This window comes from Pristis pectinata, chromosome 4 (assembly GCF_009764475.1).
Source record: "Pristis pectinata isolate sPriPec2 chromosome 4, sPriPec2.1.pri, whole genome shotgun sequence".
NCBI lineage: Eukaryota > Metazoa > Chordata > Chondrichthyes > Rhinopristiformes > Pristidae > Pristis > Pristis pectinata.
This window is the reverse complement of record NC_067408.1, coordinates 51,537,443-51,564,749: the sequence shown is the minus strand read 5'-3', so window position 1 is coordinate 51,564,749 and position 27,307 is coordinate 51,537,443. Positions and strand designations below refer to the sequence as shown.

Below are 27,307 nucleotides of genomic sequence, written 5' to 3'. Positions count from 1 at the left end.
AGCAGATGCTCGAATCTGGAGAACAAACAAACTTCTGGGGGAAGCAGCATCTGTAGGAGTAAAGGAATTGTTAATGTTTCAGGACTTGATGCAGGGTTTTGACACAAAACTATGACAATTCCTTTTCCCACCGTTCTCCCAGCAGATTGTTTGCACCCCGTCACTTGGTCTGATTCTCGCAGCTACCAAATCAGATTCTGGCACTCTAATGGCAATAAAAGGTGATTTAGGGATAGATCCTGTAAGTGGGAAGTTGTAGTCATAAGGGGCTTGCAGCCTGGCCAGGGAGAATGGGTAGCTTGTACCTCAGGTCCCTGGGAGCTGATGCAAAGCTGCCCATTCTCCCCGGTGGTCAAGTGTAGCCACCATTTCTGCTCCAGAGACCTTAGATGATGACTATGATGGAACAGTCAAAGTCTGATACACATAATCCCCTCAATGCTTGAGATATCATCCATCCTGCCTGAAAACCTTAGTTATCTGAAATAAGAACTGGTTGGAATGAATTTATCGATGGATTTGATTCTGCTTGGGGACTGGTGATCAGTGATATCCTACAGGATTATGGAACGAGCTGCCAGAGAAAGTGGTTGAGGCCGGTGCAATAACAACATTTAAAAGATATTTGTATAAGTATATGGACAGGAAAGATATAGAGGGAAATGGGCCAAACACTGGCAAATGGGAGTAGCTTCAGTAGGCACCTTGGTCAGCATAAACGAGTTGGGCTGAAGGGCCTGTTACCATGCTGTATTACTCTATGGCTGCAGCTCTTAATTATCTTTACCAATAATTCAGATGTAAATGTTTGAGATATGATCTGTAAGTTTGCAAATGATACTAAGACATGCACAAGTGTCAGACCAGAGATGATGTGTGAGTGCTTCAGGCAGGTCTTAAGATATTGGTGGTTTAGGCATGTGGCTGACAAACAATGATTAACATCAAAACATGCAGGCTTTTGCCTGTAGTCAGAGTGAAGGCTGAATGTCAGTACACCCTTTTAGAAACTAGGCAGAGAAAAAAAGTGATCAGGACTTTTGAGTGATTAAATATGTAAAGCCTCATGAGCCAAGCAGTGATGTAGTATGGATATGAGCTGTGTTTATAGGACAACTAACTGTAAGACAAGGCTTCTTGCCAGCCCTATTAAAACCCTTTGTAATTTTAACATCACTCTTCCTCTTTTTCTGCTTTAAGGAGAACAATTGCTGCTCTAATCCTCCCACATAACAGAAATCTTGGTAAATAAAACTTTGTTGATATACATGGACTAAGGGGAGAGGGATGAGCCCAAAGCAAACAGTGTTACTCTTATGCTCCACTGTAATCAAGGCTGAAAGACCCACTGTTTGTGTGGGATTCTAACATTTTTTTAATAATGTTGTTGAGAGGTCAGTACTTCTAAAATTGTGAAATTAAAAACCCACAGAAGTATTTGGTTTGGATGTTAACCCAGCAAAATGTAAAGACAGGCTGGCATTGGGTGATCTTAATTAGTCTAGGCTCTCTGGTCTGGAAATCCTGACTGATAAACATTATCCCTTGTACTCTTAGCTGGTAAAGGAATGACATGATTGAGCTTGGTTGTGATGCCCAATATGGCCAAATAGCCCAGAGTGTTACTGTCCAAACTTGTACATGTGAAACATGTCAAATTGGAAGGAAGGGCCAGCTGGTGTTTCAGTTCAGTAGCCCACTAACAGTATCATGAAGAGAAAAAACAAAATTGTAGAAGTTTCTATTTTAAATCATTTAACAGAAAAATATTTCATTTTGGAATGTGGAAGTAGACTTTGTCCATTTAATCCAATGGATCTCTTCCAGCTTTCAGTAGAATCCTAGCTGATCCATTTATAGTTTTGTTGATCCATCATTTCCCCATATTTCTTAATATCTTTAATTAAGAAAAATCTACCTATCTCAGATATGATATAAACTATTGGCTAACTGCATTTGCAGAACAGCTCTCCAAAGTTTCATCACTCTATCCAGGTCAAATGGTTTTGTAAATACATTCCAGTAAAGCCAGGTTCTAAACTTCAGACCATACCTCTCAGTTTTAAACTTCTCAATCTACAGAAACAGCTTCTCTTTCTTCTATCAGATCCCCTTAATATCTTGAAAACTGCAGTTGAATCACCTCTTAAGCTTCTTAATTCCATGGGCTACAAACCCAATTTTTGTTACCTCTTTATAATTTAATTTTTGGAGTCTAGGTATCATCCTGGTAACTCACCTCAAGAAAAATTATATTTTCTGAAACATTTCTCATATTTCCCATGTTTCGTATTTCCCATATGATGTAGAAGGAGGCCATTTGGCCCATTGAGTATATGCCAGTACTCAAAGCAAGCCCATCAATCCCATTCACCCACTTATTACTCTGCAACCTATTCTCTCCAGATGCCAATCAATTCCACCCTGGTTTTCCTACCACCCAGCTGAACCAGGGGCAATTTACAGGAACCAATTAATCTCCCAACCAGATGCAGGAGGAAACTGGAGCACCCAAAGGAAACCCACATGACCACAGGGAGAATGTGTAAACTCTACACAAACAGCACCTGAAGTCAGGATCAAACCCAGTAGCTGGAGCTGTGAGGCAGCAGCGCTACCTGCTGCATTATTGTGCATCCTCTTTCAAGTACATGAGTAAGGGTGGCATGGTCTCTATTTATTGCCTGCCCCTTGTTGTCCTTGAGCAAGTGTTGAACTACTGCTGTTTACCTGGTGACGATACACCTACAGTGTTGAAAGGTAGGGAACTCTGTGAACAATATTCCCTAATCCTTTCTTTCCACTTTTCTTTGATTCACACATCTAGTCCAATCTCCTCTGCTGACATCATTTCTGCCTGTGATAACTACCCCAGAAGCACATCCTACAACCTCTAGCCAACAATGAAGTAAGTTTCCTGCCATCTGTGCTAAATTTCTTTCATTTAATCTTGCCCCCTTGTTCCTGACTGCTCAACAACTGACATTCATTTGCATCTCTTTAACTTTGTCTGTCACTTAATTTCAAACTTTCATGTGACATTATTACAAAATGGATCAAACAGAAAAATCAGGAGCAGGAATAAATTACCCGGACCCTCGATCTTGCTCAGCCATTCAATATGATTGCGGCTGATCTGACTGTAAGCTCAATCAATGGTAACGTTTCACCCCTTCGCTTATCAAGAATCCATCTCACAAGATCACAAGATCACAAGACAAGGGAGCAGAAGCGGGCCATTTGGCCCATCGAGTCTGCTCCAAAGAAAAGAAAGGGAAAAAGAAAAAGAAAAAAGAAATGAGAAATGGGGGAAAAAAGTCTGCTCCATGAGCTAAAGGAAAAAAAAACACTATTCCTTTCTAGCCCTAATTTCCAGCCTTGTCCCCATATCCCTTGATACCTTGACTAATTAGATACCTAACTAATGCCTCCAATGGTCGGGCCTCCACTGTTGTACATCTACCTTTGCCTTAAAAATATCCAAAGACTCTGCTTCCACCACCCTTTGAGGAACAGAGTTCCAAAGACTCATCACCCTCTTGGAGAATTTTTTTTTCAACTCTGCGTTAAATGGGCGACTCCTCATTCCAGATTTCCATGTAGATGAAACACCATTTCCACATCCACTCTGTCAAGATCACTCTCACACTTCTAAACTTCAGTGGATACAAGCCTAGACTGTTTTAATACTATTCATTCAAGGGATGTGGGCTTTTAATTTCCCTTCCCTAATTGCCCTTGAGATGGTGGTGGTGAGCTGCCTTCTCCAACCACTGCTGTCCTTGAGGTGTAGGTATACCCACAATGCAGTTAGGGAGGGTTTTCCAGGACTTTGTCCAACCTATCCTGACAGGACAACCCACCTCATCCAGGTACCAGGCTAATAAACCTTCTTTGAGCTACAGCTCAGTTCCAGAGACCTCAGATAAGTACTGCAGGATAATTTCTTAGAACTATGGACTTATTGGCAGAGGCTGTCACAGTGACGACAAGTTTGAGATTGTGCGGTGATATGCAATGGATGAGGGAGAAGTGATGGGTCATTTCACATCTCTGGAGGTTTTTAGACCAATGGGACCATAAACTCTACAGGATTATAGAATGGTTGGTGATCAGATATTCCCTGCTTTTACACAATGGTACAAAATCCAAATCTATTCCTTAACGAAGACCAAACATAATGGCAACAACCTAACGGCTAGAGCACTCAGCAAAACGAAGTCCATTTTCAAACAACAGAACTGACTTCACCAGCGCAGGCGATGTCAGGGACAAAGCAAGAGCTGGGGGAGGATTGACTTAGACTGCATTGTGTTGAGGCTGCGTCTGCAATGGGCAGTACAAATAGTTGATTGAGAGTGCCCCACTCTCGGACACTCTCTCCCCTTCATGCTGGACTGTGCCCATCATGTGAACTGTGCCTCTATTGTGACTTCTTCTCACATTTCAGAAGCCTTTCTTTGTGAGTGGTGAGGAGCCAGTGGTGTGATTCTCAGTCTGCATTGTACCATGCACACCCAAAACCTCTAACAATCCCTTATGATGCTCAGCAATCTGCACCATTGAAGTGGACAGTCTCCAAAGCATCTTCTGCAGGTTAGGAATTCTCATCGGTTTGTCTTTGCATTGTGTTAGCTGAAAAAAAATTCTCAAAAGGAATGTAACTGGAAAAAGTACGAATATGATGAGTGACAACCTTTGGGCAACAATGGAGCATGTGATTGATGTCGGAAGAGTTAATGATATCTCTTATTGTCTGGTTAACTGGGAAAGAAATTTATTCAAACATATCTTGATGAAAAAGTAAGAACGATTTAATGGTTTCCGTTCAATGTAGATTTTATGGAAAGCTGTGGTTAAACTAACAAAGGTGCCTTTGTGTCTTGGGGTTGCCTGTTTAACAACGTAAATGTCATTTTGCCATGCATAATTCTTATGACAAAGCCATTTGGAAATGAAAGTATCATGTATTATTATTATATTTTAAAACATGAAGGGAATTACTGAGCTTTTGTGACCTTTAAGTTTATAATCAATGAGGAAGAGGCTATTTAACCTCCTGTGCCTCTGTTTTGGGACAAGGGTTCAATTTCTTCACTTCCCTCCATCATTGCTCTGTTTATACACAGCGAAGGTTTTCCATCTTTTACACCATTTCGAAGGAGGAAGGATTCAACTGTAAGTACTATTTAGATTTTTATGATACAGTGTTCGTTGTGCTTTCATTTAAAGATATGTTTTTTTATGTAACGTGATTGTTGGTAACCTTTCTTCCTATGTGCAAGGTTAGTTCTTGAACTGAAACTAGATCCAGCCTTACGCTTCAAGATCAATTGTTTCAAGGCATTCATTAAAAGATACTGTGTGAGCTTACAATAGCTGTAGTTTGCCTTGCTGAGTTTAGAGAATGTTGTCAGTGAGCTGATAGTTAGAAAGTGCGTGTCGAAACCTCAGGATGTCCAAAGAACTTTATGACCAATTAAGCACAGTCGTTTTTGAATTACAGTCACTGGTGCAGAGAGGGAAATAAGTGTTTGCTGAAATCAACACATTTACATACATATAGGTTGCAGGAATGTAATGGCAATCAGAAAATTGGATTTATTTTGGTTGAGTGTTAAAAATTGTTCTGGGCCAAAGAAAACGGCTGCTACTTTTCAATGGTATTTGGGACAAACCAAAAGGAGGGATAGGATTCACGCAGATCGTAAGGGATAAACAATGTCTCAGATTAACAACTCCTGCACAAGGCAGCACTTAATGTTGTTGCACTGCTATTGGAACACACTCAAATGTCAGAACATGTTACACACCAAGGTATATACAGAGGGACCTGAACTCACAAGCTCCCAACTCAGAGAAGCAAGTGTGCTACTAAATGACACACGGTTGATGCTACCATTGCTGGGTGTAATATAACTCACACAGACAAAAGACCTGAAGTCGGAGTCTTATATTACCAGCTCACTGATCGGATGCTTCAAATATCATCTCCTCTCCTGGGCTAAGGAGAGTGGGTTTCAGCTTGTTGTCTAGGGTGGCATTGGTCTTAACTGGCCCCTGAAGAGGGGCACATGAGCTGCAAACCAGACAGAAGGGAGTCGTGATCTCTGATAAGAATTAGAGGAGGTTGCAAGATGGCAAATACAGACTGAACTGCAGATGTCCTAAGAATGGGATGGATTTTGGTCAGACCACATCTCAGCACAGAGCAAGCAGCGAGCAGCAAACTGAAGGGCTTCCAAACCAGTGGCTTCTTTCGCACATGTGCTATTGTCATTTGTCACACTTCTGAAAGCAACTCACCCAAGCAAGAAGATTCATACTAGAGCACACTTTCAGAAGCCACAGGTAAGTCCAAGGAAGCGTGGAGGTGGATTGGGGTGATATATCAAGAAAAATGGATCGGAATGGATTAGTGAGGAGGGGATTGGTGTGAACAATGAGGTAGGACTACTGGGGAGGGTTTTGGGGCAGTGAATTGGAGAGGGCTTGGGCATAGGAGATTAGGAAAGGTTTGGAGTAGGGGATTGTCGTGGGTAAAAGAGAATGGGGATTCCAGTGGAATATGGGGTCAGGGTGGGCTATAAGTGTTGGAATGCACAACAGGGAAGGGGAATTGCTGTGGATTTTGGGGTAAGAGATTAGAAAGGATTATGGGGTAGATGATAGACTACTGGGAAGGAAAATTGGAGTGGGGTAATGGAGTGGGCTTCAGTGAGGTGGATTGAAGCAATCTATGATGGAAGGGTTTGATGAGGGTTATCAGGTTCAGAAGCAGGCAATGAGAAATGGGTTCAAGAAACAAAGGGAATAATTGGGCTGGGATATTAGGGATGGCATTGAAAGAGGGTATGGGGGAGTGGAACAGTCTAGAGGAGTTATAACTGATTATAGATTTGGGGAATTTGAACTTTCGAAGTGGGGTGAGCATATTGGATAAGGGTATGGGGAAGGAGTAATGGATTAGGATTTCGGAGTGTGTTTACTCTGGTGAGATAACAAAAGAATTTCCTGCAGAGTCAAGCTAGTGTTCCACTTTTATAAAAAAAATCATTTTTTAAGTTTTTCTGGGGATTCTTGGAGAATTTTGGATGGGACTACTGTGACAGCTGTCCCTATCCTCTTGCCGCCTATTTCATAAATGTTGTTCTTTAGCTGGTTTGGTATTTGAGGTACCAAAGACCTGCTTTCAATATCTGCTCAAGATGTTTAAATAAAACCCCTTTGAAGCTTGGCTTTGGGCCATTCCATTGCCAAATAGGAATGCTCTGTGATTGCACTGCACTTGAAAAATATGCTGGTTTTAATCTGAATACGTCAAAGTATCTTCATGCAACTCGTAACTGTAAGGGCAGAGTTAGTGTGAATTTTCATTAGTTTATAATCAGATTGAAAAAAAAGCTGCAAAAACTACAAGACATCATACTCGGGAAGGTATGGTCAAAGACGAGCTATGGAGAGTGACTACATGGAAGGAATGGAGACACGAAAAATGCAGGTGTTCTAATCTGCAGCAAATGAACAAACTGCTGGAGGAACTCAATAGGTCAGGCAACATCAGTAGGGACAAAGGGATAGTTAATGATTCGGAGACAGAAAAAATCCTGCAGATGCTGGAATCTGGCTCAATACACAAAAAGTGCCGGAGGAACTAAGCAGGTCAGGCAGCATCCATGGAGGGAAATAAACAGTCGACGTTTCGGGCCGAGACCCTTCATCGGGACTGGAAAGGAAGAGGGCAGAAGCCAGAATAAGAGGGTGTAGGGACGGGGAGGAGCTCATGCAGACAGGGGACAGGTGAGTCCAGGTGATAGCTGGAGAGCAGCCGAGATTACGGAAGGGGAGCAGTGAGACAGGGTCTCCCAGAACTCCCGTCGAAGAGTGGAGGAAAAGTTCTTCAGGGTAGGCATCCCTGGAAGAGACTTTGCAGTGGAGCAGCAAAACGGACACACAAAAAATTCTGCAGATGTTGGAATCTGGAGCAATACGTGAAAAGTGCTGAAGGAACTCAGCAGGTCAGGTAGCATCCATGGACGGAAATAGACAGTCGATGTTTTGGGCCAAGACCCTTCATCAGGACTGGAAAGGAAGAGAATAAGAAGGTGGGGAGAGGGGGAGGAGAACACGCAGGCAGGGGACAGGTGAGTTCAGGTGATAGGTGAGTCCAGGTGAGAGGAGTAAGGTAGTGGGTGGGGGAGGGGAAGAAGATGTAATAAGCTGAGAGGTGATAGGTAGAATAGGCCAAGGGCTGAAGAAGAAGGAAACCGGTAGGAGAGGCCAGTGGACAATGGAATAAAGGATGGGGGAGGGGAGGAGAGGAGATGGGCACTGATTTCTTTCAGAAAAGTAATATTGATTGGCAGGTATGGGAAAATCAGCACACATGAGATGCCCTCCACAGTTGAACTTCCTGCCGTGCATTGGGAGTGGCTATTTGGAATGAGGTACTAAAGTAATCACCCTATTTGTGTAGCCACAAAAACCGAGGGCAGAGAAGAGAATGTAATGTTAGAAGAGGACAAGGAGGTTTTTATTTCATAAAATCTGAAACTCTTTTGTCGAAAACTGTTATTATTTCATCCCTGCAATTCCATATTTGCAATTTCTGCAAAGAAGCAAAGGAGAGGAGGGAGAGTCCCACAAGTACAATGAGAGTTCAGTGCTTGGTTTGACAGATGTGGGGGTTTGTGCAACAGCCATTGCTAAACATGTCTTAAATCATCTCTTTGTTGACTCTAGTCCATTGTCCATTGTGCAGGTATCAATGTGTCTGATTGTGCCCAGCTGCTGTGTGTACACATCCCATCGAGGCTGAGATTGACACAATGAACACATCATTGCACTGCACCCTGGCACTTATAGCCATGTGTCTCATCCAGGGTAAGTGTCCACCAACCACTATACATAATCTTAAGAGATCAGAGGATGGTACAGCTGAGAAGGTGGCCATTCAAGCCATAAAGCCCATGCTGTCTCCTTGAATGGTGCATTTGCTATACATTACACATTTCCATAGAGTCCTATAATTTGGATGCAATTCTATTTTGAAACTTATTTTTACTTCTTTGAAATAAACATTTCAACTTATCAATCCTTCTGCTTCTTTGGCCAATTATCCTAAATTTCGCCCCTGCAGCTTCTGGCCAGCTCACCAGCAGACACTTATTTGCTCTTGAGATTATGAGCTGGAATGCCCGATCCTAACAAGCTACTGAAAAATGGAGCATACCAGTTTTCAAACAGGAACTGGATATACACTTGAAAATGTCAAACAATTGCAGAGCTATGAGAAAGAGTGGGGAGTGGAGAGCAAGACTAATGAGCAGTTTTTTCAAAGAGTCAGCAGAAGCTTGTTGAACAGGAAGACTCCATGACAGTATGATTCCATTCTGTGATACCCTGTCAAAGCCCTTTATAACTATGTAGACTTCTATTAAATCCTGTTTTAAGCTTCTGTACTCCAAGAAGAATAATACTAGATTCTACCTTCTGGAAAAAACTTACTTAATTTCCTTCCTGTAAATATTTTCAGCCTCCCCTCTCTTATCCTATTTCTTCTGATGGTTACAGAACTATGAGTGATGATTAAACTCGTGTCCTTTGTATGTGAGCTCATGCTGAGTTAATGCTAGGGGAGGAGTTCATCCAAAATTCACAGCCTGCGCCACGTGCAGAGTGCATGCACTTCCAAGCCCCTGGCAATGCCTTGCATTACAACTTGAATGGGGAAATAGGACGAGAGTATGAGGCCCTTATAATTCTATAACCACCTAGGGAAGCCTCACTGGAATTCTTCAGTGTGTCAGGGACATCAAATGAGGGCCATGTCAGACATTGCTATGATGTTCCCTGCATGTGAACAAGGGTCAAAAGAACAGGGCAGAATGTTGCTGTCGAGGAACCATATCCTGATCTAAATCAATTCCTTAAAGGAGAATGCTGGGAGAAAAAAATTGAAAATAACTGTTCATTTTCCTCCAAATTTTTAATTTTACTTAATTGTATATATTTCTTTGTAATTATTTATTAACCAGAATGTGTTATGTTAATTTGTCATCGGTCTTTAAGTTTTGCTTCATATTTCTTTCCTGACTTTTACACATGTGAAACTAAGTCAAACTAATTTGGGTGGTGTGTTAGCCAGAAGATTGGTTATTTACCCGAGTTGTGATTTGGGCCCTGATTAACAGCAGTTGTAATGGCATAGCGTGAACTAACAGCATGGGCACCAACTGTTCCTGCATCAGTAATGTGCAGCAGGGACAACTTACATTTATATAGCATCTTTTGTAACCTCACTTTGCATGGATGCTGGGTGTGATGAAATACCTTCTGGGTCAATCAGCCTGTTGAATTCACAACACAGGAGTCATCTAGTAAGAAAGGACAGTGGGCTGAGGCATCAGAAGAGAAATAGCTCATTTGAAACCAGTCTCGATTCTTTAGAAAATCCAGGCTAGAAACTCATTAAAGAAATGGATTCTGGAAGCCTTTGCACCTGTGAGAATATAGGCAGTCACATTTGGACTTAAAACTGGATATTGCACGTAGCAGAATGCTTTGAGTCAGGATGAATCACTGTCAAGCGATAGCAAGTCATGACAAACCTTCCTGTGTTTACTTTCCCAGGGTCTCTCTGCCAGTGGTCTGTCTGGGTTGATAGTTCTGTTTCTGCTTGGGAAGGGGAGACTGTGATATTGAACTGTTCCTTTCAATACCCTGACCCAGTCCGAGACCCATCCACTGTAACCGCCAGGTGGCTGAAGAACTCGCCCTTTCCCAATAACAACCAGGCTGCTGAAATATACAACAAACATGAACCTGGAGGGAGTGTCGCCCGACGTACAGCTAATCGGTGACCTGAATGAGAGAAACTGTTCACTCCAGATTGAAAACATCCACAAAGCAGACACTGGGACTTACTACTTCAGATTTGAACTGGGTCAGGGCAACAACTGGTCAGGGAGAAGGTGGAATCAGTGTCAATGTGTACGGTAAGCTGGAATTTTTATGAAGTCATAGAGTAATGGAGCACAGAAACAGGATCTTTGATCCATCATTCACGGCAACCATCAAGAACCCATCTAAACTAATCCTGTTTACCAGCACTTGGTCCATGACTTTCTATGACTTGGTGGTTTAAATACTCCTGTAGATAATTTTCTTAAATGTTGTGAAAGTACCACCCTTCATCACCACCCCCTCAGTCAGTTTGTCCCAGATTCCAAAATTCTCCCTCAGATCCCCTCTAAACCTTACCTTTAACCTATGTCTGCTAGTATTAGACACATCTGCTTTAGGGAGAAGTTTCTCATTGTCTACTCTATCAATGCACCTTATAATTTTGTATACCTCTATCAGGTTCCCCACTCACCCTCTCTGCTCTAAGAAAAGAAACCCAGTCTGTTTAGTCTCTCCTCACAGCTGAAATGTTCCATCCCAGGCAACATTCTGGTGAATTTCCTCTGAACCCTCTCTAGGGATATTTGTGCAGAAACTGTTTAATTACAAAACTGCAATGAGCACGATGTAGTTTTAGAGCCCTATGGGTGCCACTTCACTTCCAACATGGAATCTAATGTGCGCACATTCATATTAGTGACATGAAGTACATTGGATGTTTTATTGTTGTGGCCACTGGTGCAAGCACACAACTAAATGTGTACCCACTATCATGCAGGGTTGGCCCTTACTTCATTGTTATTTAAAGAGATCAATAATGACTTGCAGGTTAGTTGATTACTATTGGCTTTTGGTATTGTACAAGTGGTTCAACCTGGTTAGAGTTCTTTAAAGTTTTGCAAGCTACGATCGTGGAGATGCTGAAGGACTTTTTCATGACTTCAAGACTTATATATGTATGAGTAATTCCAAGGCATAGGTACACTAGTAGCCATTCTCTTGCAATACCGTATTACAGTATGACTTGATAGAGGTGTACAAGATGATAAGAGGCATAGATCGAGTGGACAGTAAGAGACCTTTTCCCAGGGCGACAATGGCTAACACGAGGGGACATAATTTTAAGGTGATTGGAGGAAGGTATAAGGGGGATGTCAGAGTTAAGTTTTTTACACAGAGAGTGGTGAATGCATGTAACACACTGCCGGCAGAGGTTGTGGGGGCAGATACATTAGGGACATTTAAGAGACTCTTAGATAGACACATGAATGATAGAAAAATAGGGGGCTATGTGGGAGGGAAGGGTTAGATGGATCTTAGAGCAGGATAACATGTCGGCACAACATTGTGGGCTGAAGGGCCTGTACTGTACTGTAGTGTTCTACGTTCTGTGTTCTATGTACTGGGAGAATGAGTAGAAGACAGGACCAACTGCCCTGTGTTCATTCTCCCAGTCATACTGCAGAGAGAGGAGGAGGAGGGAAGGAGGAGAGGGACATGCATTTTCAGTAGGAGGCCACTTCCATTTAGGGGGTTCAGGGAGCAATTCCCCTACCTGAAGCCCAGTAACCAATAGTCTGTGAGATGTTGGTGCGGCAGTGAGGTTACTCCTAGTGTAACCAGCATCATCCTCCAGCCACAATCCTCCTCCCATGTAAGAGATGCAGGCTGACACATATTAGAGCAAACTGGATAACTGGTTCATTATTGTCACATGTACTGAGGTACAGTGAAAAACTTTGTTTTGCATGCCATCCACACAGATCATTTCATCACATTGTACATCGAGGTAGTACCAGGGAAAAGCAACAACAGAATGCAGAATGAAGAGTTACAGTTACAGAGAAAGTGCAGTGGTGAAAGTGCAGTCACAGAAAGTGCAGTTACAAAGAAAGTGCCTAATGGGAGGGGGAAGGAGAGAAAATGCCCAGGTTGTAATGGTTGGTGCTAGCTTTCATAATCTTAGGCCCCCTGTTGAGGCATACAGGCATACCACAGCCAGTTAATTCTGGTTGTAGACAGCATTCATAATAATCACCGCATTATACAAAGTTAGAACCATGTGGAAACGGAAGCACAAATCACGAGGCCCACAACCTATTTTCAGAGGCTATCAAATCTAGCCCCACTTTCCTCAAGGCACTTTTGAACTTAACAAAGTGTTTTTGACATCTATTCATCTCATAATGCGTCAATGTGCTGACAGAAGAATGATACTTATCAAATAACCAGATAATTTGCTGTTAGTTAAGTATTGACTAGGATACTGGGTTAGGTCTTATTGACGTTCTTCAACATATTGGTTAGGATATTTACGTGAGCTCCTGAGAAGGTAGATAAAGCTTGGTTTTAGTGCTCATTCGAAAGCCGGTGTGCTTGCAAATACAGCATTCCCTCAGTACCGCACTGAGGCACCACGTTTTAAGATGAAGTTTCTGAAGTAGAAATTATGATCCCTAGACCCTTAACACAGAGACGTATAAGTGTGATCTGGTATTGCTGGAGGATTAGACCTTTCATTTTAGGCATCCAATGGCTGGATGCAGCCCAGATTTTCCAGTGTGGGTGGAGTCAAGTTCAGAATGGTTAAGCAGTTGGGAGTGTACTGTTCTCACTCCATTTTCCTTGCTCAACTTATTAACACTGCAGTAGATTTCAGCTGTAGGAAGGTATAGGAAGTACAAAAGTAAGCGTGTAGGACTTCTGGGAAGAGAAGTTTTACCTTGCCACAATTGTATCTTCTGAAACCTTGTGTGTAGCAAATACATACAGAATAAATTAAGAGTCACTGCCGTGCACATCAGTACGTACAGAAATGTATTGAACGTTATTTCTCCCCCCATCCTGCAACTCAAATGAGGTGTCAACCATGAATCAGTTTAAACCACCCGCCAATACTGGTACCCAACCCACTATCTAAATTACAGTGTGGATCTTCCTTTAGCTCTGTCATACTTGGAAGCACATCCCATGTCCTTCTGGCATAAGCAACATTCTTCCACTTCTCACATCAACCAGGCTGTAGCCTTTTTAAAGTATTAAGGCATTGGTGTTTGTTGGAAGTATTAAGGCATTGGTGTGTTTCTATTTCCTTATGACATCATAAGCCATTCAGCCCATGAATGTTATGCCAGCTCTCAGAGCATCAATCGCATTCCCCCACTTATTTCCTTCCAACTTATTCTCTCTCATTAACACATGCCCATTAACACACTGCCTATTCTCCCTCCAGCCACCTACTCCAGGGGTAACTTACAGTGGCCAATTAACCCAACAAGCAGCACATCTTTTGCGATGTGGGAGGAAACTTATGCCAGAGGAAACCCATGTGCTCACAGGAAGAGTGAGTAACCTCCACACAGACAGCACTCAAGGTCAGAACTGAACCTTAGTCACTGGAGTTGTAAGGCAGCTGCACTACCTGCAGCCCTATTCTGCCATTCCATGCCCAACTTTTTGGTTAGAACGACCACTATCTGTCACTTCCATTGTCATTTCTAGCACTCAGTCTCAGATAATGCACAGTACTTTTGTAAATGTGGGTGATGTATTTATTGTAAGATAAGAAAAGGTAAGATAAGATTAGATAGGATACCTTTATTAGTCACATGTACATCGAAACACACAGTGAAATGCATCTTTTGCGTAGAGTATTCTGGAAGCAGCCCGCAAGTGTCACCACACTTCCAGCGCTAACATAGCATGCCCACAACTTCCTAACCCATATGTCTTTGGAATGTGGGAGGAAACCGGAGCACCCGGAGGAAACCCACGCAGACATGGGGAGAACATACAAACTCCTTACAGACAGCAGCCGGAATTGAACCCGGTCACTGGCACTGTAATAGCATTACAATAACTGTTACACTACCATGCCATACCATGCCGTGAGTTGTGGCTAGCTGGCTCACTAAAAAAGGCAATAAGAGTTAGTCACATGCACCAGGATCTCAGGAGAAGACAAACTGAGGCAGGGTCAAAGATGGCCAATATTGTTGAGGTACCTGCTGAGGTACTTGCCTTGATGACAAACTATGACACTACCTGATCCAGTATAGAGACATCTGTTGCACACCCACTCGTGACAATAAATATTACTGCACAATTTTTCCATTGTTCTCTGACTTAAAAGTTCTGTGAAGTTTTCATTCAACAAATTTACTTCTTCTTCTACCTGTACAGCTCGCCCAACAAAACCATACATATCTGTCCCAGTGGAAGTTATTGAAGGTGATGAAATGGTGACTTTGACCTGTACCTCCACCAACATTGACCAAAGAGGAAAAGCTTCTCTGATCTGGGAAGGTATCTCTGACCTGACGGATTGGGTCCCCAGGACTGAAGAAAAATGGGCTGGTTACTCCTGGTCACTCCACAGTAACTTTGCATTCCTCCCATCTTACCGATATCACAACCAGCTCATCAAATGCATGGTCATATATACGCCATACCCATACTCAGATGAAAGTTCCGTAACACTGCAAATAAGATGTAAGTTCAGATGGTTTTCAAATTATTCTCAATTACAGCAAAGTCTTGGATTGCATGAATGGAAAGGGTTAAAACTCTTCCATCAGGACTGTGAATGGTTTGAGTAAACAAAGGAAATGTCATGAAAAGGATTGATAATGCAAATCTATGATTATGAAAAATCTATGAAATAGAGTCAAAAGCTTTAGAGCTGGGTTATACAAAGTGATAAATGTGCAGTGGTTTTTCCTTTTACTACAGGTAGTGTTCTATGAATAAACATGGAGCAGAATACCTTGACCTGACAGGTGTCTTTTTAATATATAGGTACTGCAGGTACCTAATGGCATTGGCATTATATATGTACGTGCAGTAGTATCCTTATAGCCATAGCTTGAGTGAAGTAACATCGCCTGTACCTGCAGAATGAGTATTGTACTCAAACACCAAGTTGCAAACTTTGCATCTACAGGAAGGTTGTCGTGCATGTATGTTGCGTCGATTTGTGTTGTGTGTGCGACGACATGTAGTAGTCTTTAATTTATTCAGATGATTGCTATTTTTATCACAACATGCCTTGGTACCTTTGGTACTCACATGTGGTGTATTGAATATAAGCCATATATAGCATTTTGTTTAAACATATAGCTGTATACCTTGAGCCTTACAGGTGTGTTGTGTATAACCATGTTGTTGTTTCTACTGCGTCCATACTTGGTATTGTGTTGTATATAAAAATGCAATGATTTACCCTGAACCTGTAGGTAATTTCCTGAAAATTCAGTGGTATAGCATTTTCCAGCACAACACATATGAAAATTGATGTTTCCCAACGCTAAGTACTCTGGTATCTAGGTAGACCTGCACCACTCCAGAAATTCAACATCGCAATGGTAGGAGTGTCAAAAACAAGAGGACATAGGTTTAAGGTGAGAGGAAGGAGTTTTAAGAAGGATCTGAGGAGTAAGTTTTTTTACACAGGGAGTGGGTGATATCTGTAACGTGCTGAAAGAGGAGGTGGTGGAATCATATACAATTCCAATGTTAACAGGCATTTAGATAAACACTTAAATAGGCAAAGAATAGAAGAATACAGACTAATGTGGCAATTGGGATTACTGTAGATAGGCAAAAGGTTGGCATGAATGTGATGGGCTGAAGGATCTTCTCCTATGCTGTAACTCTATGACTCTATGACAGTCATGATTCATCTAGTGACTTGGTTTGCATATAGGATACATACAAAGTGCTTTATTTCCAAAGCAATGCTTAATTAATATTGACCTATCTGCTGTTTGTCACCCATATCCCAACTAAAATTGAATTTAAAGATGGCCTCCCTTAACAGGTCCCTGGAGCCAATGGAAACCTGGCTCAAGTGGGTTCCTTTGAGTTATTTAATTATCGGCTGTCCTTTGGGTCAACCAGTAACCTCCCCATCACCTTCAATCCCATAACCCTCACCTGACCACCTCCCACACTCCCATCAATCATCTTTTTCCTTTGCCTCCAATGCCGAACACTCAACCAGACTGACACCATGTGTTGATCACGCAGCTGCAATCCTACCCCCAGGACTCTCCATCCATCACAAATACTGTCCCATTCTGACCGCAATCCCCAAGGGTCATCAACCCATCCAGACCAGTGACTACGTGCCTCAATATCACCATTACTAACAGCCGACCTTTGCCCCACCCCAAATCTAATCCATGACCTTTCCCCCCAAGCCTGAACCCAGCTCCATCTCCCTCCCTCACATTCCTGGATTTATCTGTTATTCACAGGCTCTGCAAACAGACTTTGCTGGAGTAAAGTTGATTCAGCAGCATCCTTGAGACTCAGTAGCTACTAACTTTAATAGCTGCAGACCCATGGCCAGTACAATTGTTGAGTGACCACACAGTGACCAATTAACATACCTCAGTGGACACCAATGAAATTCTAGGTATGTGCATTTGGTATTCATATGCAATCGTCCAGCTGATGCCCATACATGCAGTGGTCTTCCTTATTACCCACAGGATGTTGTAGATAGGCATGCACCCCTTGTCCTTAGGTCATCACTGACCAATCTATCTCAGTGCTTCACTGCCCTGTCATTAAGCTACAAAGTACTTTGCCAAACTGTACTGTTTTATAGCAATCTCTCCAGTCAACCACCAAGTTAATTCAAGCCACCTCTCTTGTCCAGTTACATGAGGATCTGTACACAACATAGATCCTCTCTGACTCAGTCTCCAGCCCTGGGAAAACACATCTCCAACAGATTCAAATGTTGTGCTTTATCACCCCTGCCTCTGGAGTCACTATTTTACAAGCACAGTCCTGTGTCTCCTGCTGCTTGATTGTTTTAATGTGAATTACTTCAGTTTCCTGGCATTTGTCTGTCGTTGTAATACAACTTACAGCTTGGCTTAAAATTTCAAGGGTGTAACAATTCTGTAGATGTTAGCCATACCAGGTTTCCTTTGTAACTCAATGGTTTTAACTTAGTTTCAAATAGCTTCAGTAAATATCTTAATACATCATTTAAGATTTTCTCTCACCTAAGGTGAGCTACTATAAATTCCCAGTGTAGATGAGATATTTTCTAATTAAGAATTATAAACTTAAGTAATAGAAGAAATTAGCATGTTGAACAAATGGCAATATCTTTATCTTGCATTTTACATAGTATAACAACATGAAGTGTAATAGCTGTGTTCTGTATAAATACACTGTAGTTTAGGTTAAACCTGCAGCCAGTGTATTGTGTATGTTTTTTATAACTTCCTTGAATCTAGAGGAAATGTATTATATATCCACAAACTGACCTTGTGCATGCTGGTAGAGTATTTTATCCTCACGTGCAGTTGTTTCCCTTGTAAATACAGGAAGGATGTTGAATTAAAACACACAGTGTTATAGCCAGCACCTGGTGGGTTTTCTATAAACAGATGGTTTTGATTGCTGCTGCCTTCAGAAAACAACATGAAGATTACCTCACACCTATATACTTTTGAATACCCATGTGGGATTTCTCTCCTGCCTAAGACAGTATTCTGCGTGTTATAACTCATATTTATAGATGGTTTGTTGTTTACAACCGTGCAATAGTATTTCTAGTGTCCACAATTACTGTACAGAAAATGCTGTACAGGGAAAAGAGCAGGGAATATGGAGGATAAGATAGAGGATTAGCCATGACCATATTGAATGTGGGAGCAGGCTAGAATGGGTAAATAACCTTCTCCTGATAATTTTGATGTTTTTTGCTGCTTCGTGTATATCTGTGTTTGTAATATATTTGTACTTGAGTATTCTCTTTGATGTCTATAAACGTGCAGGAGTTTACATGTAGGGAGAACCACTTCCCTCTGGCTTATTGCCCTTAAGTAGGTGTGAGACTAATTGTTGCCTATTGGTCACCTTCAAAAGTAACATTCAGGAACATAAAAAATTGCTGGAAAAAACTCAGCGGGTCAAGCAGCATCTGTGGAGGAAAAGGGACGGTAGACGTTTAGGGTGGAGACCCTGCCACCTGGACCTGATACAGGGTCTCAATCCAAAACATCAGCATCCCTTTGCCTCCATAGATGCTGCTTGACCCTCTTGAGTTCCTCCAGTAGTTTGTTTTTTACTCCAGATTCCAGTCTCTCATGTCTCCAAAGTAACATCAGACTCATTAGTCAGTGAGCCAATTGCTGCTGCTGTATGGATATGAAATAACTACTTTGACTATGTTATCGATGAAAAAAACAATCTAAGTAGATTTGTAACTGAGAATTTGTTTAAAAATATTACAGTACTTGGGATACAAAAGGGAAATGTTAATTCATGACCTGCCAAAACTAAAAGAGAATAAAACTCTATATCCAAATGGCATGTCCCCATGGTAATGGGAGGAGGCTGAAGTGATAGCAGCAGAAACCCAGGAGGACTGGTAGAAGGGTCATGTTTGCCCATGCTTGAAAAGGGTGATAGGATATAGAAACCTGCAAGCTAGTCAGGATAAAGAGCAGCACCTAAACTAAAAGAAAGGATAGAAGTGTATCAAGAGGTAGAATATAGAATTAACAATATGCAGCTAAATCATGCTTGATTACCATGATAAAATTCTGTGAAGGTGCAACAGAAAGATCAGGAAAGCAGAATGCTGGAGGGGTCAAAAGCTTGGATTTTGTAGTGTAGACCAGCAGTGTGAAGTTATGGAACATCTTTAATATAGTAACACATCACGCAGTACTTCATAGAAGCATTATTAAATAAAACAAGAAAATGACTCACAAAATGGAATATTAGTGCCGTTGTCAAAGAAGGACCTTACTGGACTGCATTTAAGGCAGAAGCCCTATTGGAGGGAATTAATTTCAGAGGCGTTGTCATTATGTTCATGAAGTTTGAACTTTGGAGAAAGGATTGGAATTTGGAGGAAGGGGAGGGTTGAGTAGGAAGTGGCAGTCTGCAAAGATTGAGAGGTCATTTTTTTTTAGGAGAGGGATGATGATGATAAGCTCAAAGAAGAGGATAGTGCCTTGAGAGAGAACCATTCACAATGTCAACCGACACAGAGTCAGGAAGGGGAAGATGGAACAGGCTTAAGAAAGCAGAACATGGGATTCATGGACAAGCTGAGCTAGGAGAAAGCATACAAAGAAATTGGAGATAAATGAGAAAGAAGCAAGCATGACTAGAGAACCACAGAAGCTTAGCCAGGTGGACCAAGGGAAGCTAATGTAGTATACAAGACAAAACAGAATGGAGCGAGACACAAGAGACTGCGGATGCTAGAATCTGGAGCAACAAACAATCTGCTGGAGGAACTCGGTGGGTAGGGCAGCATCTGTGGGAGCTGGGGGGTGGGGGGGTGTGGCATAAAGAATTGTCCTTTCCCCCCAACAAATGCTGCTCGGCTCTCTGAGTTCCTGCAGCAGATTGTTTGTTGCAGCAGAATGGCGCGATATGTCAAAAGGCTGAAAGGAAGTAAATAGGCAGGGAGGACACTTATCTGGAGTGTGTAGGTGAGTCAGCCTGAATGACCCTTTTCCATGCTGTATATTCTGTTACTGCTGTACATTGTGTTGCGCTGTGTTCAAACATGAAGTGACATTTTTAGTATCAGCAGGCAATAGGTACATACTGGTAGTGTGCTATGGTAATATAACTCGCCCCCTCTAGGTGGCACGCTGCATAGAAACATTCATGAGTCTGCCTTTCAACAGGTGATGTGTGCTGTAAAAGATACTTTGAGATTCTTGGTTCCTATATGTGATGTAAATAAGCAAATGACAACACACATGTGCCCTCAAGTGTTCTGTTCAGTAAAAATATACGGTGATGTGTTTAATAGTAATAGATCTCAGCAGCAATAGGGGCACAGCAGCACACCTTGTAGAGCTGCTGCCTCATGGCTCTAATGACTGTGTTCAGACCTGAGCTCTGATGCTGTCAGTGTGGAGTGAGTTCCTCGGTTCTCCTACATGCTCCAGTTTCCTCCCACACCCCAAAGACTTCGGGTCTGGTCTCGGGTCTTCAGGTTTGCCCACTGCCAATTCCCCCTATAGTTTAGATGAGTGGCAGAATCTGAGGGAGGAGTTGATGGGAATGTGAAGAGAATAAAATGGGATTAGTGTCGGATGAGTGTAAATGGGTGTTTGATATTCATTGTGAACTCAATGGGCCTAAGAGCCTATTTCCATGCTGTATGGCACTGTGACTCCATGTCATTGTGTCTGTAAACATACAGTGTTTTGCTCAGTTTCTGGGTATTGGATTTCCCAGAAACAAGCTGTAGTTTCCCTACTTCAGGGAATGTGTTATGTCCAAGAACACAATGGCATCTTGGTGCCTAAAATTATTACTATGTGTATAAATATGCAGTTGATTTTTCTCCTCCTGCAGATGGTATCTACAGGCAGCAATTTACCTTGCAACTGTAGGTGGTGTATTGTGAATACACATGCAGTCGTATAACTTTAATGGTAGACCCACAGGTGGTATGATGTGTTCAAATATGCAATGCTACCTCTGGTAACTAAAGCTTCTGGATGGCTTAAAATTGTAGTGGTGTTTTTTTTTTAAATCTAAAACTAATGTTATGTATAAATATACCTATTATCTACATACCCCTTGCACTGTATACATACAGTGCATCCCTTGCACTGTATACATACATTGTATTCCTTGCACTGTATGCATACAATGTATCCCTTGCACATTATACATGGAATGTATTCCTTGCACTGTATACATACAGTGTATCCCTTGCACTGTATGCATATGGTATATCCCTTGCACTGTATGCATACAATGTATCCCTTTCACTATATACATGGAATGTATTCCTTGCACTGTATACATACAGTGTATCCCTTGCACTGTATGCATATTTATATTCCTTGCACCTAAAGATATTTGAGTGGGTGAAATCTAGAGAGAAGGTATCTGCGGTCCAGTACAATTGTAGAGCTTAACTGTATGCTGGAACAGACATCTCCCATTCCCCATTATATTGTCATCCAATAGCTACAAGGTAAATGAAATGTTGGAAAAGCTCAAAGGGTCAGTAAGCATCAATAGAGGGAGTTAATATTTTAGTCTTTTGTGAACATTCTGTTCTGATGAAGGGTTATCAGGCTAAAACATCAATTCTATTTTTCTCTCCAAAGACCCCTCTGGCCTGCTGAGTAGTTCCAGCATCTTCTGTTTTTGTTTCAAATGTCAAATTTGTCAGCAGTACCTTGCTTTTTTATTAACTGTTCTGAAGTGTTTCACGTGATTTAAAAGTCACTGACCACGATTGTTTCTCATGCATCCAGACCCTCCAAAAGAGACTGTCCTTCTCGTGAATGCAACACAGGAGGAAATAAAAGAAGGTGACTGTGTTACACTTGTGTGTGTTGGAAATAGTTTTCCTGAAGCTAACTATACCTGGTACAAGAAGGACCGATCCACAAATAAAACCGAGATTTTGAATACTGCAAGCAGCAATATATTATTCCAAAAAATTACAAGGAAGAACTCTGGATTCTACAACTGCATGGCTACAAATTATTTGGGAAGCAGTTTGTCTTCAGAAGTAGAAATTGATGTGCAATGTGAGTGTTTGGGATTCTCTGTTCTCCATGTTGAAGGAAAGTATTTGTAAAGTAATATGGATATGACCAGGGACTGGCCCATCATGTGGCAGTTCCATTCATTTATATCTGACCTTTTCAGCCTGACACTAAGAAAATAAATATGTTACACACATATACATTTCACACACTCACACACAGATGCAGTCCAAATAAACAGACACTGTACCCATAAATAAGCATGGTCGGAAATGAAATCCTAACTGCATTTTGATTCCTTACTTAACCCGGAGGTTTTGAAGACAACATCAGAGAATCCTGAATGAGATTAGTTAATGGAATTAAATGATATTCAATGAACATTCAATATTATAATAAGATTCATACCTGCAGAGTCAGGGCTGAACTTAGAGCAGCACATTAGCCCATTCAGGCCACATTTTAATCTTTATAAGCAATAGGTTTAATTTTGTCTTGCAGACAAACCGGACAAGGTCACAATTAGCCAGGAACTTCTGTACAAGTGCATTGCTGAGGCCAGTCCTCCTGCAGTCATCACATGGAAGATCAGTGACGACAGTATAAATCTCACTGATCCCAGGGTCAGTATAAAGTCAGAATTCAATGGCACTCATACAGTTAGTACACTGAAACTGGAAACAACAGCAAGCTTTTGTGTTTCGTGCCTAGCTCAGAATAAGCATGGAGTGTCCGTGACGGAGAGGTGCCCACCTGGTAAGTGTAAAACAAGTTTTCTAGGTTAACAAAGAGTAAGTACTTTTAATACATTTGCTTTAATTAATCCTTATGCTGTTAGCAAAAACAGTTTTACATAACATAGACACTAACTGTACAATCATATCTTGTCTCAATCTTTGGGAACTGCCTTAGTACTGTTACGTTGAGGCTGTGTACCAAAATTGAGCACTTAAAGAAATAATTATGGAAAAAAATGCTGGTCTAAATCATAAATATTGTTGGATTTACACTGAGTCATGGTTAGACTACATCTGGAGTACTGTGTCCTGTTGCGGTTTCCGTACAGAAAACAAATTGTAATTTTTGTGCAGAAAAATTATATGTCACATAAATTGGGAGAATGCAGCTTTGAGGTTGAGTAGACTCTGGGTGCTTTTCATTGCAAAGTAAGATGAAGAGGAAAAAAACCTTAAAACTACAAAGATTTTTGATATGATGGATCTGGAAAAAGTTTCCACTGTGGGCAAACCTCTAAAGATTCAAGATCAGATAAAGAATTTTGCAGAAATCTTTTCAGTGGGAGTGATGGCAATGAGGAAGTTTATGGAAATGGTGCAGTTGAACAAGATGGCATGAGTATTGTGGAGCCATTGGGTGTTATGGCACAAAAGTCCATAGGTCCCAGCACTTAATCTTATGCCATAGCCCTTTAAATCCTGTCACTTGAAAGATATGTCCAATTTGTTTGAAAGACATTACCTAGTCTGCTTCCACCACTCATTCAGGCGCTGCATTCCAGATCATATCAACTGCCTGCAACAAATAGATTTCTCCTTGCAGGCTCGGCTTCTTTAGCCAATCGCCTTAAATCTGCATTTCTCATTACTGCTGCTGGGAACAGCCTCTCCTTATGTACTTCATCAAAACATTAATAGTTAACACTCTTTGTAACTCTTCATGCTCTTAAAAGAACAATTTTGGCTTCTCCATGTCATTGAGCTTTTATATTAATGTATTTGAAGAAATGTTCGATCTCTGCAGGACAGTGAAGGAAAAAGAGATAGAGGTGGGTAGAGCTGAAAGAGTTTATTTGACCGAGACAAAACACAGAAGGCAGATACCAGCCAATCTGAAAGACCTGCCTCTCAGATCAGGTTTTTAGGTTGGGTCAATTATTAGCAGCCCATATTTAAGGATGAGAAGCTGTAGAGCTAGTTCTCTGACTACTGCTCCCTTTGAACTCAGCTTCCTGCATTTATTCCATAAAGAATCTCACTACCTATAGAATCTTTAAATGTCCAAAGTTGTTCTTCAAAGGAAATCTTCCTGATCTGGTATGTAATTTTATAGAATCTCTTGCTATGCAGACATATCTCTGAGCTACAGTTTACAATGAATTGCTTTATCAAACCCTTATTAATAACAGAGCAAACACCTAAAGTTACCTGGAACTGATTTGTCCCATCCAATAGCATGCTGCTTTAGGCCACAGAACCTCATCAAATATTGGTCAAAATGAGGTTCACCTCATTTTCCATCCATGGTCACTTTAACCTTATTTTTACCATTGATACCACTGGACTGCATGGTAGTGCAGCTGGTAGAGCCACTGCCTCAGCTCCAGTGGCTCGGGTTCAATCCGGACCTCGGGTGCTGTCTGTGTGGAGTTTGCATGTTCTCCCTATGATGTGGGTTTCCTCCAGGTGCTCCAGTTTTCTCCCACATCCCAAATGGGCTGGTAGGTTAAAGGGCAACTATAAATTGTCCCCAGTGTGTCAGTGAGTGGTAGAATCCAGAGGGAGTTGATTAGAATGTGGGAAGAATAAAATGGGTTAGGGTAGGGTTAGGGTAAAATTGGATCAGTGCAGACTTAGTGACCTAAAGGGCCTGTTTTGATGCTGTATCTCTCTATAACCCAATGATACTGAAAAAGACAGCCTAAAAACAGAGTGTCATTACAGTATTACCAGCGAGCAAGGCTGAGACAGGGGTTAGAGGAAGAACATTTTAGAGGGAAAGACTAACTTGAATAAGAGCCTTATTTCTATCCATACCAATATTTGTGGCCAGTTAATGATCCCTCCCTTGATCACTACTTTCATGCATATGGTGCTCTGCTTGAATGAGTCTGACCTATCTTTACCTCTGCCATTCTGATTGGTAGGTTCATTTACAAAACTGTCACTGCTGGTTGTTGGGATCATTGCCAGCGGAGCTGTTGTCATCATTATATTCGTAATTGTGGCTTGGAAGCGAAAGAAGGAAGTGATTGAAGGTAAGCTTTTTGTGATTCTGGTTCATTAGGCAGAGAGGACACTTCAACAGGTGATAAGCCCTCTTCATTTGAACAAAACAAGCCATGAATGTTGCATGATTCAAGGACTTCCCTTGTACGGCCATTCTAAACTTGGGTGGAGCACACTTCTGGCCAGCAATGACAATTGTACCATGGTCACCATCTTGAGCATTCAAATACCGATTGTTTGGTCCATCCTCTAAGCAAAGAAGCCTTTTCTTGGTGTTAATTAAATAACGCATGAGCAAAGCAGGTATCTGAAATATGGTTAATATGTGAACATTTGCTCAGTATTATGATGAGCTACATTCCTTTAATTTGCGTTTTGATTTGATGATGATTAACATATCTGACTTCTGAATTTCTTAAGTCTGGGCAGTACTATAAGGCTGCAGGTCTGAGCTAACACCCAAAAATTGGTTGCAATGGAAACTTATGCCACAGTGTCACATCAAGCTTATTCACAACTTATTTACAACTTTTCTAATGAAACTATGCTAGAAATACACCCTCTTCTCATATGTTTCTATTTAGATTTCAAATATTTATTGTTTTGCATTTCAATGCATCTATATGCTATTCAAATTGTGTTCTTATTTTAAAATTGAGATCATTAGGTTCAGCCTGAATCCACTGTTCTGACCTTGATCTCTTCAACCATTTGAAAGTATGAGGTGATATGATGTACAAACGGTATGCAAGACAAGTTTTTCACTGTACCTCGGTACAAGTGACAATAATAAACCAATACCAATGCCAATAGACCCCAGATGATGTCTTGAGGGTGGGGCTCCCAAATGATCTCCAAAGGATAGGGATCCCAGATGATCTTCAGAAAGTGGATACCCCACCTGATCTCCTGGGGCCTAGGCTCCCAGATAATCTCCTGGAGCTGAGGCTCCCATAATATTGCCTAGAGCTAGGGATGCCTGCTGATCTCCAAGCATCTGGAATCCCTAATGAACTCCAGAGGCTGGGGATCCCAGGTAGTATCCATGGTCAGTGTATCACAGTGGTAAATATTCACTCTGGGAACATTTGTCTAGTGATTTGATTGGACCTTGTTCATCATTTTGCAATGGAAATTGACTACACTAAGAGTGAAAAATAATAATGACAATTCCAAGTCTTTTCCTGTCAGTTCAGATGATTCAACTGTGGTTCTCCCAGAGTGGTTCACCATTGAGTAGATCACATTTGATGTGAGCTCATGTATGTATAGGAGGACATCATTCCCCATGAAACATTCCTTGTGGAACATTAAGAGGGAGATGAGTCCAAGTTGTCTCTGGTAGGACCATCAACATGGGTCTATACTAGTTCTCTTTTCCCTTGCATCCCCATCAACTTCTCCTCACCGCACCCTCAGGTTCGCCTACAGCAACCTACTTAAGCACTATTTATAGTAGCCAATTAACACACCGAAAAGCACATCTTTGAGGTGTGGGAGGAAACCAAAGTACCGGGGAAACCCACAAGGTCACAGGGAGAACATGAAAAATACATGCAAGCAACACTGGAGGTCAGGATTGAACCGGTGTCGCTGGAGCAGTGAGACAGTGGCAGTAATTGCTGTACCATTGTGCCACCCCCTACCCCTTGCTTTACATCATCCTGACTTTCACTGAAGCAGGCACAAAACCAAGGTCTACCAAAGTAGAATGCCACACAGGCTACAAGATGATGGGAACAGGCATCAAGTTTGGACGAGACACAAGAGACTACAGTTGCTGGAATCTGGAGCAACAAATCACACATCAGTCCTGACATAGGGTTCGGACCCAAAGTGTCGAAAATTCCTTTCTTCCCACAAATTTGGAGAGCAGAAGTAACATCACAGAGTGTTCACTGTTCCTAAAAATAAAGTCTCGCTGTCCAA

General features: G+C 41.6%; 1 protein-coding gene across 3 annotated transcripts in view; it reads left to right on the top strand.

The window, feature by feature from the left end:
* The first annotated feature begins 4,301 nt into the window (after nucleotides 1-4,301).
* The window catches only part of LOC127569013 (putative pregnancy-specific beta-1-glycoprotein 7), a 37,791-nt gene continuing 14,785 nt past the window's right edge, over nucleotides 4,302-27,307 (top strand). The window contains exons 1-8 of one of the 3 annotated variants that reach the window (XM_052013266.1): nucleotides 4,302-4,596; nucleotides 5,130-5,178; nucleotides 8,762-8,883; nucleotides 10,633-10,997; nucleotides 15,088-15,396; nucleotides 22,176-22,454; nucleotides 22,914-23,168; nucleotides 25,297-25,407. In XM_052013266.1, coding sequence (XP_051869226.1) covers nucleotides 10,868-10,997; nucleotides 15,088-15,396; nucleotides 22,176-22,454; nucleotides 22,914-23,168; nucleotides 25,297-25,407 — 1,084 coding nt within the window. In that variant the 5' untranslated portion in view covers nucleotides 4,302-4,596; nucleotides 5,130-5,178; nucleotides 8,762-8,883; nucleotides 10,633-10,867. The other 2 variants (XM_052013265.1, XM_052013267.1) reach the window with 2 other exon arrangements.